Source organism: Mesoplodon bidens (assembly GCF_964165515.1).
Source record: "Mesoplodon bidens genome assembly, chromosome: 6".
NCBI lineage: Eukaryota > Metazoa > Chordata > Mammalia > Artiodactyla > Ziphiidae > Mesoplodon > Mesoplodon bidens.
Window position 1 is genome coordinate 108,593,988 of NC_138162.1, and position 22,877 is coordinate 108,616,864.

At 47.2% G+C, this 22,877-nt stretch overlaps 1 protein-coding gene across 2 annotated transcripts in view; it reads right to left on the minus strand.

The window, feature by feature from the left end:
• The window catches only part of SCARA5 (scavenger receptor class A member 5), a 119,154-nt gene that overhangs the window by 76,875 nt on the left and 19,402 nt on the right, over positions 1-22,877 (minus strand). For both annotated transcript variants that reach the window (XM_081238490.1, XM_081238491.1), the window contains exon 3: positions 18,001-18,129. In XM_081238490.1, coding sequence (XP_081094616.1) covers positions 18,001-18,129 — 129 coding nt within the window. The remainder of the gene's footprint in view (positions 1-18,000; positions 18,130-22,877) is intronic.

Here is a 22,877-nt window from a genome sequence, read left to right on the forward strand (position 1 = left end):
CCACGGTGTCCCAGTGAGGTGGAAGACAGAGCCCACTCTAGAATGTGAGTGCACCCCGCCAGCCCCCTGAGAACGCTGCACTGGTGTACATGAGCTGGGACCAAGGAACCCAGGTCCTTCCTCTTTCCCACAGGAGGGTGTGTGTTGTATATGTGTTTAATTTTCTTTATATTACAATGTTTTGACATCTCTTCCTGGCTGGGCAGGGACAGCCCCTCCCTGGGCTAGCCAAATCTTAGAGATGACAGCAAGAGCCCCGCCTGATGCACGTCTATGATGTGCAAACTAACCAACCCAGAGCCACACCTCCTCTATCTGGCCTGTGCGCCCCAGGAGTCAATTTTCCTCTGTCCTAATCATCCCAGGGCCAGGTACCAGGCAACTAGAGGCCACCCCGATAGCCCACAGCCCACTGGAATTATTCAAAGCAGCCAGTCTTAAACTTTTTACTCTGCCCTGTCTTTCCTTTCCTTGAACCCCAATACAGGTCATGACCAAAGTACTACCCTCACTCCTGTCTTCTGCCTCCTGAGCCCCCTGATGCTTCCCCATGTGGCTCTGTGTGGCATGTGTGCCTCTCGTCTCTGGGACCTGTGAGTACAATACATTATGTTTTCCTCAGCCTTTCTGTCCTTTCTTCTTGTGGCCGCACCTGACTGATCATATCATGAAAGAATATGAAATAGGGAGTTTCCCTTGAGATTCAGCAGAAGAGGAAGCCCAAAATGTTTTCTTTCTTTCAATGCTTTTCACCAGCAATGACTTCAAACGTACTTCCATTCCCTGGTATACTGGATCAAATAGCGTCATGTCTACCCAGAACCTGTGAGTTGGCCTTATTTGGAAAGTAGGTCTTCGCAGATATAATCAAGTTAAGTTAAGGTCATACTGGATTAGAGTGGGCTCTAAACCCAATATGACTGATGTCCTTACAAGAAGAGGGAATTTGGACACAGAGTCACAGGCACACAGGGAGAAGGCCACTTAAAGATGAGGCACATATTATAAGATGCAGCTACAAGCCAATAAATACTAAGGATTGCTGATAACCACCAGAAACTAGAAAAGACAAGGGAAGATTCTCCCCTAGAGCCTCCAGAAGGAGTACAGCCCTACCTGAACCTTGATTTTGGACTTCTAACCTCCAGAACTGTGAGAAAATAAATTTCTGTTGTTCTAAGCCACCCAGTTTGTGGCACTTTGTTAGGACAGCCCTACGAAACTGATAGACCCGGGGAGTCATTTTCTGATCAGCTCAAAGTTGGAATATGAGGGTCGGGGTAGAGATCCCAGTTTGTATGGACCAAGTTCTTGGAAAGCTGGAGGACAGTGGACTCTTTCTGCCTTCACTGCCATCATAAGGGCATGGGCTGCAGACCCAGCAAAGTGCTGCTTCCCTTGGGTCCTGAGTCCTCAGCTAGTTACCCAAAGGGCAATTAAGCTACTTCCTCTATTTCTCACAAATAACAAGACCTTTCTTGTAGACCCAACAGTGACAAACCATTTACACATAGTTAAGACAGAATAATTAAAAATCTTGTCCTTCCATGTAAATTGGTTCAATCTTTCCATAAAACCTTAAAAACATATATCCACTGAGACACAGCAATACCACCATCAGGAATCTATCCAAAGGAAATCATTGGACCGTTATGATTTACTTGCTATATGGACAATGGCTTATGTGCAAGCATTATTTATGATAGCAAAAAACAGTGAGACAGGGGCTTCCCCGGTGGCGCAGTGTTTGAGAGTCCGCCTGCCGGTGCAGGGGACGCGGGTTTGTGCCCCGGTCCGGGAGGATCCCACATGCCGCGGAGCGGCTGGGCCCGTGGGCCATGGTCGCTGGGCCTGTGCGTCCGGAGCCTGTGCTCCGCAACGGGAGAGGCCACAGTGGTGAGAGGCCCACGTACCGCAAAAAAAAAAAAAAAAAACAAAAAAAAACAGTGAGACAGAATGGATTCTTTTCCTTCTCCCTTCACCCTCTTCCTCATTATGACACATACCCAACTCCTTTTGGGACCAAGCAAAGGCCAAGCTTGGGTTCAAAAAGAAAAGGGGTCCTTTGTAAAAGGCCACAAAGAGAAAGAAAGGTGACAGGAGTTCCTTTTTAGCACAATAGTCCATGGGGAAATTGCTTAGAGTAGGTCATTTTTGCAGGAGAAGGTCTGATACACATAGATATCTGACCCTGAAGCAGATCCAGTGAGGGATGTTTTTCTTCATTCTTGTTTTGGACTGAACTGTGTCCCCTCTAAATTCATACGTTGAAGCCCTAACCACCACCACACCACCCCAACTGTGATTGTATTTGGAGATAGGACATTTAAGGAAGTAATGAAGGTTAAATGAGGTCATAAAGTGGGGGCCCTAATTTAATAGGACTGTGGCCTTATAAAAAGAGAGAGACACACCAGGGATGTGCACATAGAGGGAGGACCATGTGACGACACAGTGAGAAGGCGGCCGTCTGTAAGCCAAAGAGCAAGGCCTCAGAGAAAGCAAACCTGCCGCCACCTTGATCTTGGACTTCCAGCCTCCTATCTGTGAGAAAATAAATTTCTGTTGTTTAAGCCATTCAGTGTGTAGTATTTTGTTATGGCAACTTGAGCTGACTAATACAATCCCAGTCCCTCTTTCTGTAGTCTAGCCCAGAGGGAAGCCAGATGGCCTGAAGGCTGACATCCAGGACCAAAGGCTGTGAGGAAGCGGGAGGATGGGGTGGGCTGGGATGGCGGAGGAGGAGGGGCCCATTGGGCCAGGTCATCTGAGCAACCAAGCAACAGGGAGGCTCCTTGAAATGTCAGGAAAGGGATGCTTAGATGGCCCCAAAGTCCAGAGCAAATGGGCACAGGTGACATGCTGCAGAAGCCCTTTCCTCTCCCCACCTGGGGGAGGACCTGGTGGGCCATTGGAGCCTGGGCTGAAAAGGGCAATCCCATGCCCTCCTGAACTCTGCCAGCCACAGAACAATGTCACCATTAATCAACTGTTGTGTCCTGTCCCTCATGAAGAGTTGGAGACATTGGCGTCCAACAACGGGGATTTGGTTAAAGAAATAATGGTACACCCATAAAATGGGCTTCACATCTTAGATGGTTATGTTATCAAGCAAGGTGAAGAATAAGGGAGGCTGGGATAAGGACAGACGGTGAGTTTGGGTTTGGGACTGTTGACTCTGAGGTGCCTGGGTGCCCTCCATGAGGAGTTCTTTAGAAGGCAGTTGCCTGTAAGGAAGGACTTAGGGGCTCAGGGTCCTCAGAATGTGCAGGAGGTGCTGGAGGCTGTGAAAGTGGACACATGTTAGGGGACACAGGTCACAGCGCTGAGGCCTGCTCCTAGCGTGGAAGGAGGTGGGCGTGCATGCGGGGGAGAAGTCACAGAGAAACAGACGACCTCATGCACTGCTGGTGGGAACGTAAAGTGGTACTGCCGCTATGGAAAACAAGTAAGGAGACACCAAAAAAAATTAAAAATAGAGCTACCTTGTGATCCAGCAATCCCACTTCTGGGCATATATTCAAAAGAAATGAAATCAGGATCTCAAAGAGATATCTGTTTATTGCAGCATTATTCACAATAGCCAAGATGTGGAAACAACCTGAGTGTCTGTGGATGGATGAATGGATCAAGAAAATGTGGTATATACGTACAATGGAATATTACTCAGCCATAGAAAAGAAGGAAATCCTGCCATTTTCAACAACATGGATGAACCTGGAGGATGTTACACTAAGTGAAATAAGTCAGAGTACTGTATGATCTCACTTATAGGTGGAATCTAAAAAAACTAAACTCATAACAGCAGAGAGTTAAAGAATGGTTACCAGGGGCTAGGGGGGGTAGGGGACGTGGGGAGATGGTGGTCAAAAGGTACAAAGTTGCAGTTATGCAGGATCTAAGGTCCAGCATGGTGACTATAGTTAACAATACTGTTACAATAGCCAAGACATGGAAGCAACCTAAATGTCCATCAAAAGAGGAATGGATAAAGATGTGGTATATAGATACAATGGAATACTACTCAGCCATAAAAAGGAATGAAATAATGCGATTTGCAGCAACATGGATGGACCTAGAGATGATCATACTAAGTGAAGTAAGTCAGACAGAGAAAGACAACTATCATATGATATCACTCATATGTGGAATCTAATTTTTTAAAAAATGATACAAATGAACTTATTTACAAAACAGAAACAGACTCACAGATTTCGAATACAAACTTATGGTTACCAAAGGGGAAACGTGGTGGGGAGGAGGGTTAAATGAGGAGCTTGGGATGAACATACACACACTACTATATATAAGATAGATAACCAACAAGGACCTACTGTAGAGCACAGGGAACTCTACTCAATATTCTGTGATAACCTATATGAGAAAATAATCCAAAAAGGGGGCTTCCCCTGGTGGCGCAGTGGTTGAGACTCCGCCTGCCGATGCAGGGGACACGGGTTTGTGCCCCGGTCCGGGAAGGTCCCACATGCCACGGAGCGGCTGGGCCCATGAGCCATGGCCGCTGAGCCTGCGCGTCCGGAGCCTGTGCTCTGCAACGGGAGAGGCCACAACATTGAGAGGCCCGCGTACCGCAAAAAAAAAAAAAAAAAAAAAAAAAGAATCCAAAAAGGAATGAATATATGTATAACTGAATCACTTTGCTGTACACCTGAAACACAATATTGTAAATGAACTATACTCCAATAAAATTGAAATAAATTTAAAAAACAATACTGTACTGTACACTGGAGATGTGCAAAGAGAGTAGGTCTTAAGTGTTCTCACCACACAAAAAAATCTTAACCATGTGAGGTGATGGATACATTAATGGCTTGATTGTGATGATCATTTCATAACATATATCAAAACATCACATTGTACACCTAAAATCTATATAATTTTTGTCAGTTATACCTCGTTAAAGCTGGGCGGTGGGGAAATCTAAAAGCAAGAAAAAAGAAAAACAGTTTAAATGGAAACTTGGAGCATTTAATTTTATTCCCAAAGGAAGTAGAAGTCATAAACAAACAAACAAACAAACGTTAGCCAAGCAGAGAGCTTTGAGAACAAAGGGAGGCACCAGAAAGCATGTGCCTGGTTCTGGAGGACAGCTGGCACCCCTGAGGAGGGTGCACGGGAAGACAGGGCTTCCTGGGGGACCAGGAGCTTGGGGGGATCTGGAGCCTTGGATGCAAGTCTGTACTGGGACACAGAGGCATGGGAAATCCTGAGCCAGACACCCCCTCCCTGGGCCTCAGTCTCATTTACAAGGTTGAGGTCAGGACTCCCCCTTCCCAGCCCTGGGTTTATTTGTCCTTCGGCCTCTCCCTTGCTCTGTGCCCTCGGGGCATTTGTCCAGCTCTCCATCTGTGTCCCCTGGTCCCGGCCTCCAGGAAGCCTCTACTGGTCGCCATGTGAAACCAGGCAGGGGCAGCACCCACATACGTTTGGAGAGAACTGAGGGTGTGCTGGTGAATCCAGGACAGTCAGAACTAGGCTGGTTGCTGTGTGTGGTGTTCCTGGGGTTATAGAAGGATTCCCGTGGCTTTTTTTTTTTTTTTTTTTTTTTTTTTTTTTTTTTTTTTTCTTTTTGCGGTATGCGGGCCTCTCACTGTTGTGGCCTCTCCCGTTGCGGAGCACAGGCTCCGGACGCGCAGGCCCAGCGGCCATGGCTCACGGGCCCAGCCGCTCCGCGGCATATGGGATCCTCCCAGACCGGGGCACGAACCCGTATCCCCTGCATCGGCAGGCGGACTCTCAACCACTGCGCCACCAGGGAGGCCCCCCGTGGCTTTTTTAAAGGTGGTTTTATTAAATCACCAACAACATTAGAGGAAACTGAGAAAGAAGAATGTGTACAGGGCTTCCCTGGTGGCACAGTGGTTGAGAGTCCGCCTGCCGATGCAGGGGACACGGGTTCGTTCCCCGGTCTGGGAAGATCCCACATGCCGCAGAGCGGCTGGGCCCGTGAGCCATGGCTGCTGGGCCTGCACGTCCAGAGCCTGTGCTCCGCAATGGGAGAGGCCACAACAGTGAGAGGCCCGCGTACCGCAAAAAAAAAAAAAAAAAAAAAAAAAAAAAAAAAAATGTGTACAGATAAGCCTCACTCTACCACAGTTGTTTTCATTCCTCCAAGTTCCCTTCCAGCCTTTCTCCTTTTATATGCACATCTGCTTGCACAACTGCCCTGGAGCCTACACAGGCAGTTGGGCAGTCTTTTCTCCCTTGACATGATTTCATAAACGTTTCCCCATGTTGCTTCATAGTTATCATTTGGAATGGCTGTGTAATATTCCTTTGGGTTGACTTAACCAAAGTTTAGCTAAACAATCCCTTAAGGTTGGCATTTAGGTTTTTTTCCAGTTTCCTCAAGGCAATCTGCTTGTTTATTCAGGCTGGAGGGCCACTAATGGTCAGGGGATGGGTGTTAATTTGTAAATCAGAGACACCTTTCCTCAACTCCTCCCAGAAAGATGCGGTTTTTCCAAAACCTTAGCAGATAATATGCTGAAATGTTACACAGAGGACAACTGGCCAGACCCTGTCGTCATTGACAACAGCAGGAAGAAGAAATAAAGAGCTCTGCAGAAGGGCTTCCTCCCAGAGTGACTCAGCACAGCTAGGGCTCTGGATGATTCCCCAGCTTCTCCACCCTTGGAACCGGCACCATCGCCTCCTAGAAGTCACTTCAGACACCTTCATTGCCCTCCTTCATGTTCACGCAGGTACTAAGTTGGGATGGGGATTCCAAAGACCCCACATAGAGATGGGGATCTCGTGAAAAGGAGGGCTGCCTCTGGGTAGCGCCCCTAGAGGACAGCTGAGCCCAGAGTGGAGAACAGCTGAGCATCAGAGAGGACCGCAGCGAGGGACCATTGGGAGAGGCCACCCATGTGCTCTGAGCTGGAGCGGAGCCTGGGCCTGCCTGTCTTCTGGGATTTCCTGAGGAGGGGAGACTGTGGAATGAGACCACCCCGGGAGGATGAGCTGGGAATACGCCAAGGGGGCACACCCCACACCCACCCCCTGCCGCAGTTCCCCGCATCCCTTGGTTTGCTCTGAAAAGCATCTTGGGGAACGTGGGGCTCCCACAAAGGAGCACAGAAAAGGGCAGGAGCCCAGGGATGCCTGCAGCCATCAGCCCATGCTGGGCTGCTCAGGTGGAAGGACAGCTGAGGCCAAAACACTCGGTTTCCCAACTCTGAGGGACTTCTTAAGGATGGATGGCATGGACCCCCTGGGATAAACCAGGCACTGTGCAAGGCATTTTATGTGTTCTCTCACTGAATCCTCATAATACTGATAAGTGATCATTATTATCCCCAATTTAATGTTTTTTTTATGAGGGTTAAATAATTTCCCCAGATCACAATTCATAAATGATCAAGCCGATATTTGAACTCAGGTTTGCCTCGTTCCAAAACTTCTGTTTCTTTGCTGTATACTGTGTTTCTAGTTTATCTTTGCATATCTGCTCTTCCAGTTGCTACAATCTTTATGGCAGGGGCCTCTCTTCATTCCTCTTTGTATCTCGCTGTGTCTTAACACACTGCCAGGCACGTTGTTGGCACTCAACAGGCGTTTGTTGTTTTGGATTTGATGCGAGAGGGCTCCAAGCCCCTGGGCGGGGGCAGGCGAGGCAAAATGCCTAGGATCGTTGCAGAAATTCCAAGTTTATAACTTCTTCTCTCCAAAAGAGCAAAGAAGGAGAGCTTGTTCGTGGCTCAGCTTCAATCCCAGGCCACACTCAGAGCCATCAGTGATGAGATCTCTGTGTGCCCTGATGGCTAAGGGCACACAGAGCAGAAGATAGAACCAGAAAGCAGCAGGCAAGGCAGGTTTCACAGGTGCGAAGGCTGAGCCATGAAGAGGGAGTTGAAAACTGCAGAAGGAAGCAAGAGCCTAACTCAAGCCCATTCCATCTTCTTTCGCTAAAATAAGAAAGCTCTTCTCTTAGCAAGACCTGGGTGCTGTGTTCACGGTGCCCCTAAAATTTCTTCCAACCCTGGCTTCTGGGAGAGAAATCAAAGCAACTGACAAGGCTCTCTTGCTATTTTCTGTATAGATATGGACGAATGAGGGCTGGATTGTGGTACGGTTGATGGGAGTTGTTTTTTGTTTGTTTGTTTTGTTTTGTTTGTTCGTGCTGCACGGCTTGTGGGATCTTAGTTCCCTGACCAGGGATCGAACCCAGGCCCTCAGCAGTGACAGCGCAGAGTCCTAACCACTGGACCGCCAGGGGATTCCCCAGGTGATGGGCGTTAGTCTCGAGTACAATCACCTAACAGCACTAATGATACTTAGCGACATGCCATGGACTACTGTTAGCCGTTTACACGGATGGATTAATGTAATCTTCACTGCAGCACTTTGAAGTGGAGAGTATTATCACTTCCACTTTATAGACGGGAACACTAAGACTCAGGAAGCTTGAATAACTTGCCTAAGGTCACACAGTACGTGGCAAAGCCAAGATCTGTACCCTGGCAGTCCGACTCTAGCTCCCATGCACTTGGACGGTGAGCGGTAGATAGTACCTCCAATTGGAGTCTGGGGTAAGAGAAGTCCCCAATTCACACATTCCCATGGTCCTGGTCCAGGTTCCCACTGCCCCACTGCGGGGCCACAGGCGGGCACAGGCAACTCCCCAGAGCCTGTTTCCTCATCCAGATACTGTGAACTCTTTTCTGGAGTCCTTCGATTGTTAGAAGGATTAGATGACATCATGTATGTGAAAATTCTTTGAAAACTGTGAAGCACAACACAGAGGTGAAAGATTAAAGGGTTAATTAGTGGTCAAGCCTGGAGGGGGAGGTCGGCAAACTTCTTCTGTAAAGGGCCAGGGAGTAACTATTTTAGGCTCTGCAGGCCATCTGGTCTCTGTTATAACAACTCAGCTCTGCCCTTGTAGTAAGAAAGCAGCTGTAGACAATACACAAATGAACAGGCACGGCTGTGTGCCAATAAAACTTTATTGACAAAAACAGGCAGTGGCTGGATTTGGCACTTCCTCAAGAGAAAGGATTCTAGGGGATGTAGCTGAGTAGGTCCTCTGCCCTGTCCTATCTAATTATTGTAACATTTTGATTGAAGACCCAGAGAGCATATTGTCAAGTTTGCAGGTGACCTCCCCCCGGGCCCACTTTTCTCATTTCAGGGGTGGTTGGAAGCCTCCATCAAAGTCAGAGAGATATGAAATGTCTCCCATGCAGGGCAGTGGAATATTCTGTGGAGAAGTCAGGATGTCAAACTCCCTTCTTCCTTTTCCTCCCTCTGCCCTGGAGCTAAGGTGAGGCTGGGGGTACTTCTGGGGGAGCTCTGATGGCAAGGCCCACACAGCCAAGGTCGGTTGCAGGAGAAAGGTGGTTTCTTAGGTGGGGTTGGTCTAGGTTTAAGGAAGAAGGCTGGTGGGGGTCTGTGAGGTGTCCCCACCTCGCCTCACAGGACGGTAGAGCGCGTGCCTAAGCTGGCGTGCCTTTGGTCATGTCCTCCTGGGAACCGTCCACGTGGCGGCAGGCTGTGGGATGGGGATCGGGTTGGGATGTTGGCTCAGACACGACTGATGACACAAGACTGAGAGGAAAAGTTAAGTGACAGATGTCCGGGTCTGGATTCAAACTCATCCAACAGGCTGCAATACTTGGCAGAAACCTGTGTGATGACATGGAATTGGGATCACTAACAAGATGTGCATTTAGGTGAAGGCAACGACAACATCAACCAAAAGCCAGTTGTACTGATGTGGGACAAAGGAGCCCTCGCGAGGCAGTGTTTCTTTTGAGAGAAATCTGGGCTTGGGGTGGGTGGGCCGTGGACATGATTATTAATGGCTGCCTAGTATTCCATCATTTCGATGTGGTATCCCGTGTTACTGTGAGTCACTGCTGGGAAGGCTTATGAAAATTTAGGCTACATCAGCCTAAATGTGATCTGGAGGGTCCAGATCAAAGTTCGTCTGGGAATTCCCTGGTGGTGCAGTGGTTAGGACTCTGAGCTTCCACTGCAGGGGGCATGGGTTCAAGCCCTGGTTGGGGAACTAAGATCCCACATGCCGCGTGGTGCGGCCAAAACAAAAGCAAAAAACGAAACAGATCAAAGTCGGTCACAGCCCAGCAAACCCCGTCCTGGACAGGCCACACCAGCAGTCCTGTGTCTATTCTGTTTACCACTAAAACCTGGAGCTCGTTGGGAGGGGCTGGGAGGATGCCCATTATGCTGAGGTGTTCAGTTTAGGCCACACATTAAATGAGCATCTACTATGTGTAGGACACCCCATTAGGCACTGGGAATACAAAGATGAACAAGACACGGTGCTTTATCGTGAAGAGCTTTCTTTTGGACTAGGAGGGGAGCAGGCACTTAAACCGATGACTTCAATACAGTGTGGCAAGATCAGGGCATCTCACAGAGGCCCCCAAACCAGGTCTCCCAAGCAACTGTTGCTGAGCCTGTTATTTTCAATTCTCTGAAGAATAACCATGAGGATGAGGAGACAGCCTTGTTGTGAGCTGTTCCTGCCAGAGAAACTAGAAACAGCATGTGTGGGACAGTCAGGGATGATTAGGCAGGAGTTCCCTGTCACTGGTGGCTGTTCTTCCATAACAGCACAATACCTCTTCTGTCTGGGGAGTCGGGAGGGAGGTTCCTGCCCTGGGAGGGAGGGTGTTCAAGGCGTCCCCTGAGGCCCCTTCCAAGGCTCAGCTCCCGAGTAGCACCGCAGAGCTGGAAACACTGTCCTGTTTCTTGGCATCCTGTTCCCTGGGCTGCCACAGCAAGTGCAGGGTCCCTCAGAGTCTCCAAGCTTCCCCTGTCAATTTATTGGAACCATGTGGGCTCTGAGCACATCCCCTCCCACTGCACCGAGCATGCCTAGTTCCCTCTGTTTAAACACAAAACCACTGGGTGCTCAGGCTAAATGAAGAGGTTTCTAACCCTTTGCTATTCTGACAGAATGTGCCGGGCACGAAGAGGTTTCACACATGGATTAATTTCATCCTCATGACAACCCTAGGGGGATAGGTACCATGGTCATCGCATGCAGTAGGTGGGGAAACCAAGGATTTGAGAGGTTAAAGGATTTGCCCCAAGATTACAGAAACATTCAGAGGCACAGCCTGGACTTGAACCCAGAAATTTACTCTCAAACCCACAAGCCAAAGAGAACATAGCTACTCTCTTAGAATGTTTGAAAGACACATAGAAAATAGAGCTATCATTTAGCCCATTGTATTTCAGACATTGGTTTGTACCCCATTCGTGGATCATGAAAAAAATGTGTGGGTTGTGACAATTTTTTTTAAGTGAACAGAATAGAAAATCATCAGCATTCATCACACATTTAAGATTATTTCAGTTATGAATATATGTGTGAACTAGTTGTCATGTAAAATGTATTTCTTAATGTAGGTCATGGTCAAAAAGTTTGAGAAACACTGATCTAATCCAACCTGCTCATTTTGTAAATGAGTGTACAAAGGTTCAGACAGCAAAGTGATTTCTCCCAAGATTACAGGGTGTTAATGGATGAAGTGGGACTACAGACCCAAGTTTTTCTCTCAGTTTATGTCATCAAGCTTAACTGACTGCAAAGAAAACCAAGAAAAAGCAAAAGTCATAATACTGATAGTAGGCGTAGTACTACTACTATAATAACAATAGTAGCTACTACTTGTATCATGTTTAATGTGTGCCAGGCACTTCTCTAAGCGCTTTAGATATATTAACTTATTTAACTCTCATAAGAACCCAAAGGGGCAAGTACAATTACTTCTCCCATGTTCAGATGAAGAAACTCAGGTAGAAAAAGTTCATGTCACTTGGTTAACGTCACATAGCTGGTAACAGAGAATGGGGAATTCAAACCCAAACAGGCTGGCTTCAGAGTCTGTGGTGTTAACCAGCATAAGGTACTACGTGACCCTCTCTATCCTAATATTCTCCCTAAATGCTGTAACGCCAATACAGTAGATACCATGACATGTGTGTCTTAATATAATTAATTACACACCTACTTCTTCTATTAGCCAAGGGTACCTGATGGTGAGTCCATAATTACCATGTCATTTAGATATTTGGCTAAAACTGAAATCATCATCTTTTTTCCACAACTAAGATCCCCTCTAAGGTACCTTATCTCATTCATTCATTCACATATTTAAAAAATCATGCACTTGCAGAATTGAATATAGTAGGCAGAATTATTTTTAAAAGACAAAACTGGGGGCTTCCCTGGTGGCGCAGTGGTTGAGAGTCCGCCTGCTGATGCAGGGGACACGGGTTTGTGCCCCAGTCCAGGAAGATCCCACATGCCGCGGAGTGGCTGGGCCCGTGAGCCGTGGCCGCTGAGCCTGCGCGTCCGGAGCCTGTGCTCCGCAACGGGAGAGGCCACAGCAGTGAGAGGCCCGCGTACCGCAAAAATAAATAAATAAATACATAAATAAATAAAATAAAAGACAAAACTGGGCATAATACCCTTCCTTGTTCCAAAAAGGATTAAGGCAGTTTATGAGGATACATAAAATATTCTAAAATAACAGTAGATGAGAACAAGATAAAGGAAGAACAAGTTAGAGACACTAAATGAAGGTAAGAATGAGACTAGCAGAAAAACATTTGCCTGGAGGTCAATACACTTGCTGTGTGGGTGGATCAGAGATGTCTCCAGGTTTCCATTTTAATTGCCTACAAATTCACACATCTTACAAAGAGATGACAACTCGCTCTCAGTTTGCATTAGCTACCACCAGGAAAGTGATTTTAATGACTTTCAGATCTACAGTCTCCTTCAGGTGAAAACAAACTAATTCCTCAGGAACAGTATTTCTCCTTCTGAGACTGAGACAGAAAATACTTTCTCCACGGGTCCTCTTAGTTGACGTTATGTAACAGAACAAACAATGTCCTCAAGGGCGCCCTCACAATAAGCACAGGATGACATCGCATGTGCTGCTTCTGACAGAGTGTCCCAGAAAAGGCTGAGGGCATCACACTCTAAATTCCGAGAGGCACGATGGTATCAGTAATCTGCAGTATCAAGGGATGTGGGCTCTGAGCACGCTGTTCCCAGATTGCAAAGTCGGCGACAGACCTCCCTAAAACAACGTGATCTAAAAAGGGGTGCTCAATTTAAACAACATTTGGGTCACTTGGTGTTCAGCTCTCTCAGGCTGAGGCTGCCCCAACCCCTCCAGCTCCTGAGAATCAGGCTCTCCTTTGCAGAATTTGGCACGGAGCCTTAGCTACATCACATTGTCCTAATGTGTACGTGTGTTAGGATTTTAAATCCTCCCAGAGCAGGAATTACATCTTTTATTCCGTAGCTATAGACTGAATGTTTTTGTTCCTCCCAAAGGGATGGTAGTAGGAGGTGGGGCCTTGGGGAGATAATTAAGTCAGGAGGGTGGGGCCCTCAGGATGGGATTAGTACCTTTATAAAAGAGACCCCTGGGGCTTCCCTGGTGGCGCAGTGGTTGAGAATCTGCCTGCCAATGCAGGGGACACGGGTTCGAGCCCTGGTCTGGGAAGATCCCACATGCCGCGGAGCAACTAGGCCCGTGAGCCACAATTACTGAGCCTGCGCGTCTGGAGCCTGTGCTCTGCAACAAGAGAGGCCGTGATAGTGAGAGGCCCCGCGCACTGCAATGAAGAGTGGCCCCCACTTGCCACAACTAGAGAAAGCCCTCGCATAGAAATGAAGACCCAACACAGCCATAAATAAATAAATAAATAAATAAAATTAAAAAAAAAAGAAAAGAGACCCCTGAGAAATCCTTAGCCCTTTCTTCCATGTGAGGACACAGCAAAAAGACAGCCATCTGTGAACCAGAAGTGGACTCTCACCAGACATGGAGTCTGCCAGCGCCTTGATCTCAGACTTCCCAGCCTCCAGAACTGTGAGAAATAAATACTTGTTGTTTAAGCCACCCAGTCTGTGGTAGTTTGTCATAGCAGCCTGAACAGACTAAGACACCAGGGCTTGCTCTGTTGTCCTAAACCCACTAAGCACTCATGCACAAGTTAAATACTTACTGAGGATGCTGATGGCAATGGCTGACTGCTATTAAGAAAGGATTAAATTAAGGCATGATAGGAGCCCCTAGATCACCAGGAGCTCTCCCTGGTCCAACTCTATAGTCTGGATTGCTGTAATGCTCCAGCTTTCCACCAAATTAGATCCCCAGATGTTGACACGTCCCCTTTCTGCTGTTTCATGTCACAGTGGGAGTTCAAATTCTTCAATGGAGCCATGACAGGCAAGGGGAGGAAGAGATAGTTCCTGATGACCACCCTTTGTCACCACAGTGATGTCCCACAATAGTCATGGATAAGGTTGAACCTCCTCTAACCCTTGAACTCCATCACAGAGGACATCTTCCATAAAGTGCTAGATGGAGGACCTCCTGAACACATGATCATCCAATCTCAATTCCCTTGTTCATGAACTTAAGCCTGAGAGTCTTTACTGTCCCAAAAGGAACGCTGGAACAGGACAAAAACATAATGGGAAACCATCAGTCCAGGTAAAATGGGTTAAAGACATAGAAAGGCTTAGAGGAATTTGGGAAGAATGGACCGATGCCACCTTCTTGGGAGATGATGGAAGACTGTGGGCATAGAACCCAGTGATGGTGTGGGAATATCAGAGGAAAGTTCCCAAGAGGATGCTGGTCGGGAATGGAGAGTTAGGTGGTGGGTAGAAAGCCCAATTGAGTACATAGTTTGGGCAATGGCTGGATTAACCTGAGAGGGGATGCTGAGATGCTGCATAAACACAGATACAGTATTTGTCTTTTATTTTGAATACTTGGATAGAGAAAGGAATCAAGAGAAATCCCATGGGAAATTTTATGAGTAATATTTTTATGCAGTGAGACTATAATTTGGTAATATTGAAGTAAGAGTAGGCATCTGTACTTCAATCAGACGTTACCAACCGGGTATTCAGACATGGCACTTGGTTGCAGTGGTTAATTTTGTCATACAATTGTCAGATGTATGAGCTTTGTGTCGACGAGGAGGTTTTGAAGTCTAAGAGTGGTTCATACAGAACTCCTCTTGTCTTAGCTAGGGCCGCTATAACAAGGCCCCACCCTCATGACCTAATTAGCTCCCTAGTGCCCCACCTCCAAATACCATAGGCCGGGTGGCTTAAACAACAGAAATTTATTTGTCGCAGTTGTAGAGGCTGGGAAGTCCAAGATCAATGTGCAGGCAGATTTGGTTGTTGGTGAGGACTCTCCTCCTGGCTTCTAATGGCCCCTTCTCCCTGTGTCCTCACATGGCAGAGATCTCTCTCTCTCTGTGTCTCTCTCTCCCCTCTTCTTATGTGGCCACTAACCCCATCATAAGGGCCCCACCCTCATGACCTAATTAGCTCCCTAGGGCCCCACCTCCAAATACCATCACACTGTGGGTTAGGGCTTCATATATAAATTTTGGAGGGGACACAATTCAGACCATAGTACCTCCTATGAAAGGTGACCTCGGTAGGGCACTGGAGAGCAAGTTCTGCCCCAAATGAGGAAGCAGCCACAGCAGGACACCTAAGAAAAGGCCAGGCTAGCTCTGGTTTACACTGAACCATACATCTCCCCACCATCTTGGTATTTTTGAAAAGGAGCATCCCTGGAGGTCTTCAATCAGGGTAATCTGAAGAAACGTCCTACCCAACGTCAGGCAGGGCCTCTCTGAAGAACCCCGGACTCATCCACCACATTCCTAAGTCCCCTCCCTAGGGATGGGGCAGCTGGTGACGATAGTTTTTCATTGGCTACCCTCCTCAAACCTCTCCCAGAGGCCAACGTGATTTTCCGGACAAGAAACTGGGAAGGTGACAGTGGCCAGGCCACAGAGCCAAGAGATAAAGTCTGATGCTCTGTTTCATCAGATCAGTTCCAATCCACCCCAAATTTTCATTCCACACAGGCAATCTGGTACTCATAAACTTCAGGTTCAAAGGTAATTATGATGATCAAAATCCTCCCCAGATTTCCACATGGAATAACAGGAAGCAAGGCAATGTTTCCATTAGATTAGGAAACCATTCTCCACCCTCCTTTCTGAAACTTCCAGAACATCATCATAAATCCCATTCGACCTCCAAGCCAGAAGAAAAGCCTCTCTGCATTGTGCTGGGTACCACTTCTTGTTAGAAAGTCTCCTGTATTTTGAATGGGAATTTGTCTCTTTACAAAACCCACTCATTCACTTAGTTCTACCCTCTGAGACCACACAGAATATGTCCGCCCTTTTCCACATGGCAGCCCTTCAGACCCTGGAAGAGAACTTTCATTCCCCTGAAACCCAAGAGATGATGCCCTTCCAGGCCTTCCAGGCCTCCAGAGACCTGCCCCAGGGTCCCCACCAGCCTGGCTCTCTCCTCCACACCCTCTTCTGTCACCTAAAAATTCTTGTTCAGCAGCGTAGTTGTAATACCATAGCCTAGCTTTCCTGCCAGGCCAAAACACTTTCCAAAAATTTTGTAAATTTGTTATGGTCGTGGCTGCCAAGCCCACAAAACCCAGATCCCAATCTCTCACTCAGCAGCCCAAGAACATGTTCAAAAAATCCTCTGGCTGGACATCATCCCTTGGACGAATCATTAGTTTCTCTCATTGTTGCTGCTGGCTGCCCCCCAACCCGGGTCAATGGTTGATAGGACAGACACCACCCCTAGTGATGCCCTTTGCCCCAAGTGTGGGAATCTGAGGGCAAAGGCAGCATTGAATATCCCATCACCGGGCCCAAGTGACTAGTCTCACTTGACAGAAAGTGACACGAGACCAGAGATTTCTAGTGAGGGGTCATCCTCAAGGGCTTAACCTCCATATTACTAGAGTTAAGGGCAGGAATTAAGAGTTAAGTCAAGGACCCCACCCTCTGCACTCCAAGTCAGCTCTGTCTGGCCAGCAGCCTTTCTCTGACTACATTCCCCGTACCCCACCCTGGCCCCTCCATGCAACACCCACACTTGCTCTGTGTGCATCTCCTCTGGGTCACCACAGCACTTGTGTGTCAACATCAAAGGCCCCATCATAGTCCCTGTCGCATTCTGCCTTGAGACAGGGCTCCACCTCTGTGCTCCCACCTCCTCCCCTAGACTGGAAGCTCCAGGAGGGGATCCCCTGGGTCTTATTTAGCAGTGTCTCCAATCCTAGCGTGGAACCAGGCACCAAGTAGGCACTCGTGTAAGATGAGTGATGCTGATCCCTTGGCCTCACTTTGTCAAGCCTTATATACCTCCATTGAGGTAGGTGGGAATTGAGCCTCTCTCCCTCTGGGTGGGAGTCAGGAGAGACCACCACGGTCTCTGTCCCTATCTGCTCCACCATCTCCATCACGGTGGTCTGACCTGTGTGTGAGCTGGGCTGATCAAAGCATGGGATCTTCCATCTGATCCCCTCCTGGGTCCATGAGCTCTGCTTCTGGGCTAGAGGACATGGTCCAAAGTCCAGCCTGTCACTCGCCTGTTCTACGGACAGAAACTGGGGAGAAGAGCCCAACTGAGCTGGGGCAAACTCATCCCACCCCCAGTCATCACAAAGGGGCAGCAGGTTTACCATGACCCTGATTAGCCTCAGCAACAAAGTGTCTCATAACTATTTTCATCACATCCCAGGACAGGGGGCCCAGCCTGCTCAGTATGAACCATAGTGCAGAGCTCTAGGGAGGCCCAGTGTAATGCACAGCATCAGACTATGAGTCAGGACAAGGCAGAAGCCACCTGGAGCAGCTAGGTCTCTACTCCTGGACTCAAGAGGTTTCCCATGCTCATAGAGCCCCTGCCAGCTCCTCACCCCCACACAAAGCAGGCGATGCTGCTCAGACTTATGCCTGGTTGGAAAGACCAGCCAGCTTCCTCCTTTGTGGTTTCCATGGTGAGGAAAGCAGTGTCTGAGTTCCTGACTATGGGAAGGAAGAGCTCCAGCTCCCCAGTTTTCCCATCCACTCTCACTTCTTGCTCACCTCCTTAAAGGCCAGGATGGGAAAGGATGCTCTTACCTGCTAAGATGAAGATGCCCACGAGAATCAGGAAGACCAGCAGGTAGAGCCCAAGGACTGCGTGCTTCAGGGCCGACAGGGAGCCCAGCTGGGTGCAGCAGCCACCCGCCCGTCCTTTGTGGCATGGACCTAGACAATAAGGGTAAGGAGAAGAGGAAAAAAGACATTTGAAAAGCCCCAAAGCCCTTTTTCTCTTTTGGTCTCGTCTCTCCCTGATGTATGCAGATGTTCACATGGAACCTCTCACACAACTTCTGCACATCTGTAATGCAGCTGGAATGGTGGGAAGCTTTTCTGAATCGTGAGAAGCTTTTCTGCTTCTATCTCTCCTCCCACCCTCTGTGCTCATGAACTAGCCAGACAGGCATGCCCACAGCTCACGAGGCCACGCAAACCCACCTCCTAGAGCCAGTCCAAGCCACAGAGAAAGCTCAAATAGGCTGGAATATGTGTCCTTTATAAAGTGTTATTGTCCCATGTGATCAGGAGAAGATGGAGAGAATTTTAGAACGAGGTTGCAAACTCCAGCTTCTAACAGTGGCCTGGAAGGGATGTGGGCCAGGTGGGCCTGGGGAACCCAACAGTGCATGCCCAGTCCGGAAGAGGTTGCCATGCAGGAAGAAGGGCCGGGCATTGGCAGATCCAAAACTCACTTCTCAAAACCACTTCTGGCTTCAAGACAAGTCAGAAGTGATTTGGAGAAATCGCCCTTTTTTTAAGTGTTGACAACTAATTAGAAAAACAAAAAAACCAAAAAAAACACTAGGAAGCGTAAACAAAACAAAACACATTTACATGCCGGATCCAACCACCAGTTTACAACCTCAGGTTAAGATTTACAGGAAAACATAGTACCTAACTTCCTCCTGTGAAACGACACAAGGCTCACCAGGTTCTGGCCAAAATGGAACAGCAAAATATCAGAGTTCAAATGGAACTTACAGATTGTCTAGTACAACCCCTTCTGTTTACAGATGAAGGACGTCAAATGTTAGTGACAAACCCTGGGTGAGGACCTAGGTGTCCTGACTCTCTGTCCTCTTTCCACTGGACTTCTCCTTCGAGACAGCCTTCAGATGGCCGGTGCAGAGGCCAGCAAGCTCACCAACCTCCACCAGCTCTGTCAGCTGACAATGGAGAGGAATGGATGCCATTCCACCCTGACCCCCAGCATGGCAGGTAAGAATCTATGGAGGGGGGACTTCTCTGGTGGCACAGTGGTTAAGAATCCGCCTGCCAATGCAGGGGAGACGGGTTCAAGTCCTGGTCCGGGAAGATCCCCCATGTCGCGGAGCAACGAAGCCCGTGCGCCACAACTACTGAGCCCGCATGAGCCTAGAGCCCGTGCTCCACAGCAAGAGAAGACACCGCAATGAGAAGCCCGCGCGCCGCAACGAAGAGTAGCCCCCACTCGCCGCAACTAGAGAAAGCCCACGCACAGCAATGAAGACCCAATACAGCCAAAATAATTAATTGATTAATTAATTAATTAATTAAAAAAAAAGAATCTATGGAGGGCATTTTTTTTTCAAAGTATGCATGTCCCTATTATGCTCATTCTTCACCCCCTGCAAGGGAGAGTATTGCCAACTGCAGAACATCACACATGGAGGCATGGGTGGGAACTGGAAAAGGCTGACAGCAGATGATGAAATAATTGAGAGTCAGAAAACGTTTGAGGTGCTTCGGGGGCTCCTTATCACCTCTCAGGTAACACTGCCACCTGCACGGCCTTCAGGAGGTTTGGTGACCACAAGGGAAATGGCGGTGACCACGCTGGTGCCCTGGTTCTCCAGAGGTATTGTTCAGTGAGGAACATTTTCCCACGCTTTTACTCCATTTTATGGAAAATGCTGTTGTTAAAACAGCTAAGTAGGACTATTACATAATATTTCTGTAAAACATCGGGTACGATTTGGAACAAGTTGTCGAGAAATACAAATGCAGTTACCATTCTCATCAACACTTAAATGTTAGCGAATTTTCTAGACTTAACCTGATTTTCCACAAAGACTTGCACATCTTTCTAACTCAGCCTAAAGCTTCTTTTCCAGAATTTTCTATCTCTTTCCACACAGTAGGATCTATAACCTGTTTTGCTCCTAAATATGCAAGCTTCTTGTAGCTTTTTGTCTTTTTTTTTTTTTTTTTTTCTCATGAGAGCCGCTGGCTGGTGGGTTGCAACTCCTAGAGAAAAGTTTTTTTCCCCTCAAGAGTCAAAGCGGTAGGCATAGCATAGTGTATTATACAAATATTAGTATCTTTTTTGGGGGGTGGTACGCAGGCCTCTCACTCTTGCGGCCTCTCCCGTTGTGGAGCACAGGCTCCGGACACGCAGGCTCAGTGGCCGTGGCTCACGGGCCCAGCCGCTCCGCAGCATGTGGGATCTTCCCGGACCGGGGCACGAACCTGTGTCCCCTGCATCGGCAGGCGGACTCTCAACCACTGCGCCACCAGGGAAGCCCAAATATTAGTATCTTTATTGCATGGTTGTTCCAGCTCTCCTCATCCTTGCTTTTCTTGACATAATGATGGCAGCCTAGCTACTGGGAGGGGTCAGAAGATACCCAGGCTGAAATGCTATTGTCCTTATGTTTATCCCCAATCCATCTTGGGCTTCTTCATTTGTTGCCTTTGTTTGACCCTCTTCTTATTTCCCTTGAAGGTTTAATTAAGTTCAACCATATGCTGTTAACTGTTCCAGTTTCACTGAAATGTTCTATTTCTTGTTCATTACAAAAAGAAATCGTTCTCTCAAAAAGATGTTGCTATAACTTTCTGCATGTAACTTTTTTACTGAGACACAACAAGACATTATATTAATACTTTGCCTGAGCTTGAGGCAGTCTGTTTAGTAAGCTGAACATTAATACAGTAAAGGATTAAGTGCAAACAACAGACATTCACGGATTGACTAGTGAGGCTACTTACGATTTATAAAGTGCTAGCTTAGTGATAATGGTCATTCAGTTTGAAAGTTTTCACCTTGGGAAGGAAAACAAAGCAATCAGGACCCCTTCCTTCCTCTAGGAATGAAAACATTTTCCTAAACCAATCAGTCACAAGAGCAAGGGCTACTTTTCCTTTACTCCCACTAATTAGAACATCATCCCTTTATTGTCAAGTCTGTACTAACTATCAATATTTGGCAGAATGGGGGAGGAAAGTCACAGCCAAGAAGACTGTTAACTTGCTTCTTGCCCTGTTGCTTGCATGTGTATTGCCAACTCATTGTAAGAGTGGGGCGAACTACAATGATATAGTTCTATTTTTTCCCCATCAAAAAAGAGTAGTTCCCTTCTCCTCTACCTGAGGCTTCTGTCTAATAGCAAGCACCCCTGGTGACAGGTCCCTTCACCAACTTACACACACAACATAGACCTTCCTCTGAGAGAGCTCAGTCCTTTTAGCAAGACTCAATTACTTGCGCATTACACAAAATCCATTCTAGATAGAACATAAAAAGGGTTTCAAATAGAGATTTTCCAGAAACATTCAGTGAACTTCCATTCCACAAGCGGAACTTCACTGAATGTTTCTGGCACGATGGCTAGAGAATATGATTGTAAGGGAAAGAAGACAATTTAGGGGAAAGACAAGTTACTAAGTCTGCCCAAAACACATTTATTGACTTTTTAATATAACATAGCAGCAGCATGTTAGCTGAGTAGACCATTCAAATTATTTAAGCTTGGTGGAAGATTGAAAACACTCCAAAACAATGCAATCAGTAAAAACAGTATGCTCATTTATTTTTTAAAAAAAGTAAAAGAAATGAGCCATCAAGCCATGAAAAGACATGGAGGAAGCTTAAGTGCCAATTAGTAAGTAAAAGACACCAATCTGAAAAAGCTACTAACTGTATGATTCCAGATTTATGACATTCTGGAAAAGGCAAAACTATGGGGACAGTAATAAGATCAGTGGTTGCCAGGGGTTGGGAGTGGGGAGGGAAGAACAGGTGGAGCACGGAAGACTTTCAGGGCAGTAAAACTCCTCTGTATGATACTGCAATGATGGATACATGTCATTATACATTTGTCTAAGCCCATACAGTGCTCAACACCAAGAGTGAACCCTAACGTAAACTATGGACTTTGCATGATAATGACATGTCAGTGTAGGTTCATCAGTTGTAACAAATGCACCTCCCTGGTGGGGATGTTGATTATAAGGGAAGCTGTGCACGTGTGGGGCAGGGGGTACATGGAAACTTTCTGTAATTTCCACTTAATTTTGTTGTAAACCTAAAACTGCTCTAAAAGTTAGTCTGTTAAAAAAAAGTAAAGGTTTTTAAAAAATATATTTATTTATTTGGCTGCATTGTGTCTTAGTTGAGGGATCTTTGTTGCAGCACTCAGGCTCCTCTCTAGTTGTGGTGTGGTCTCTAGAGTGCACAGGCTCAGTTGCCCCGAGGCATGTGGGATCTTAGTTCCCCAACCAGGGATTGAACCCACGTCCCCTGCAGTGAAGGGCAGATTCTTAACCACTGGACCACCAGGGAAGTCTCAGTAAAGGCTTTGACTTATGGATTGTTGAGGTAAAAACTCTAACAGACTTTTATTGAACACCCACTGTCCTACTGTGGTAGCCCTACTGTGGTAACCAGCCTTCAAGATGGCCCCAGATGATCCCATCCCCTTGCATAGTCTCCTTCTGCATTGTACCAGGATTGGCTTGTGTGACCAGTAGAATATGGCAGAAGTGATGGTGGGTCGCTTCTGAGATGAGATAAAAGACACTGCAGCTTCCTTCTTGCTTACTCTTTCTCTCTCTTGAAATATTCATTTGGGGGGAAGCCAGCCACTATGTCATGAATACACTATGGAGAGTCTACATGGTAAGGAACAGAGGCCTTCAGCCAACAGCCACGTGAA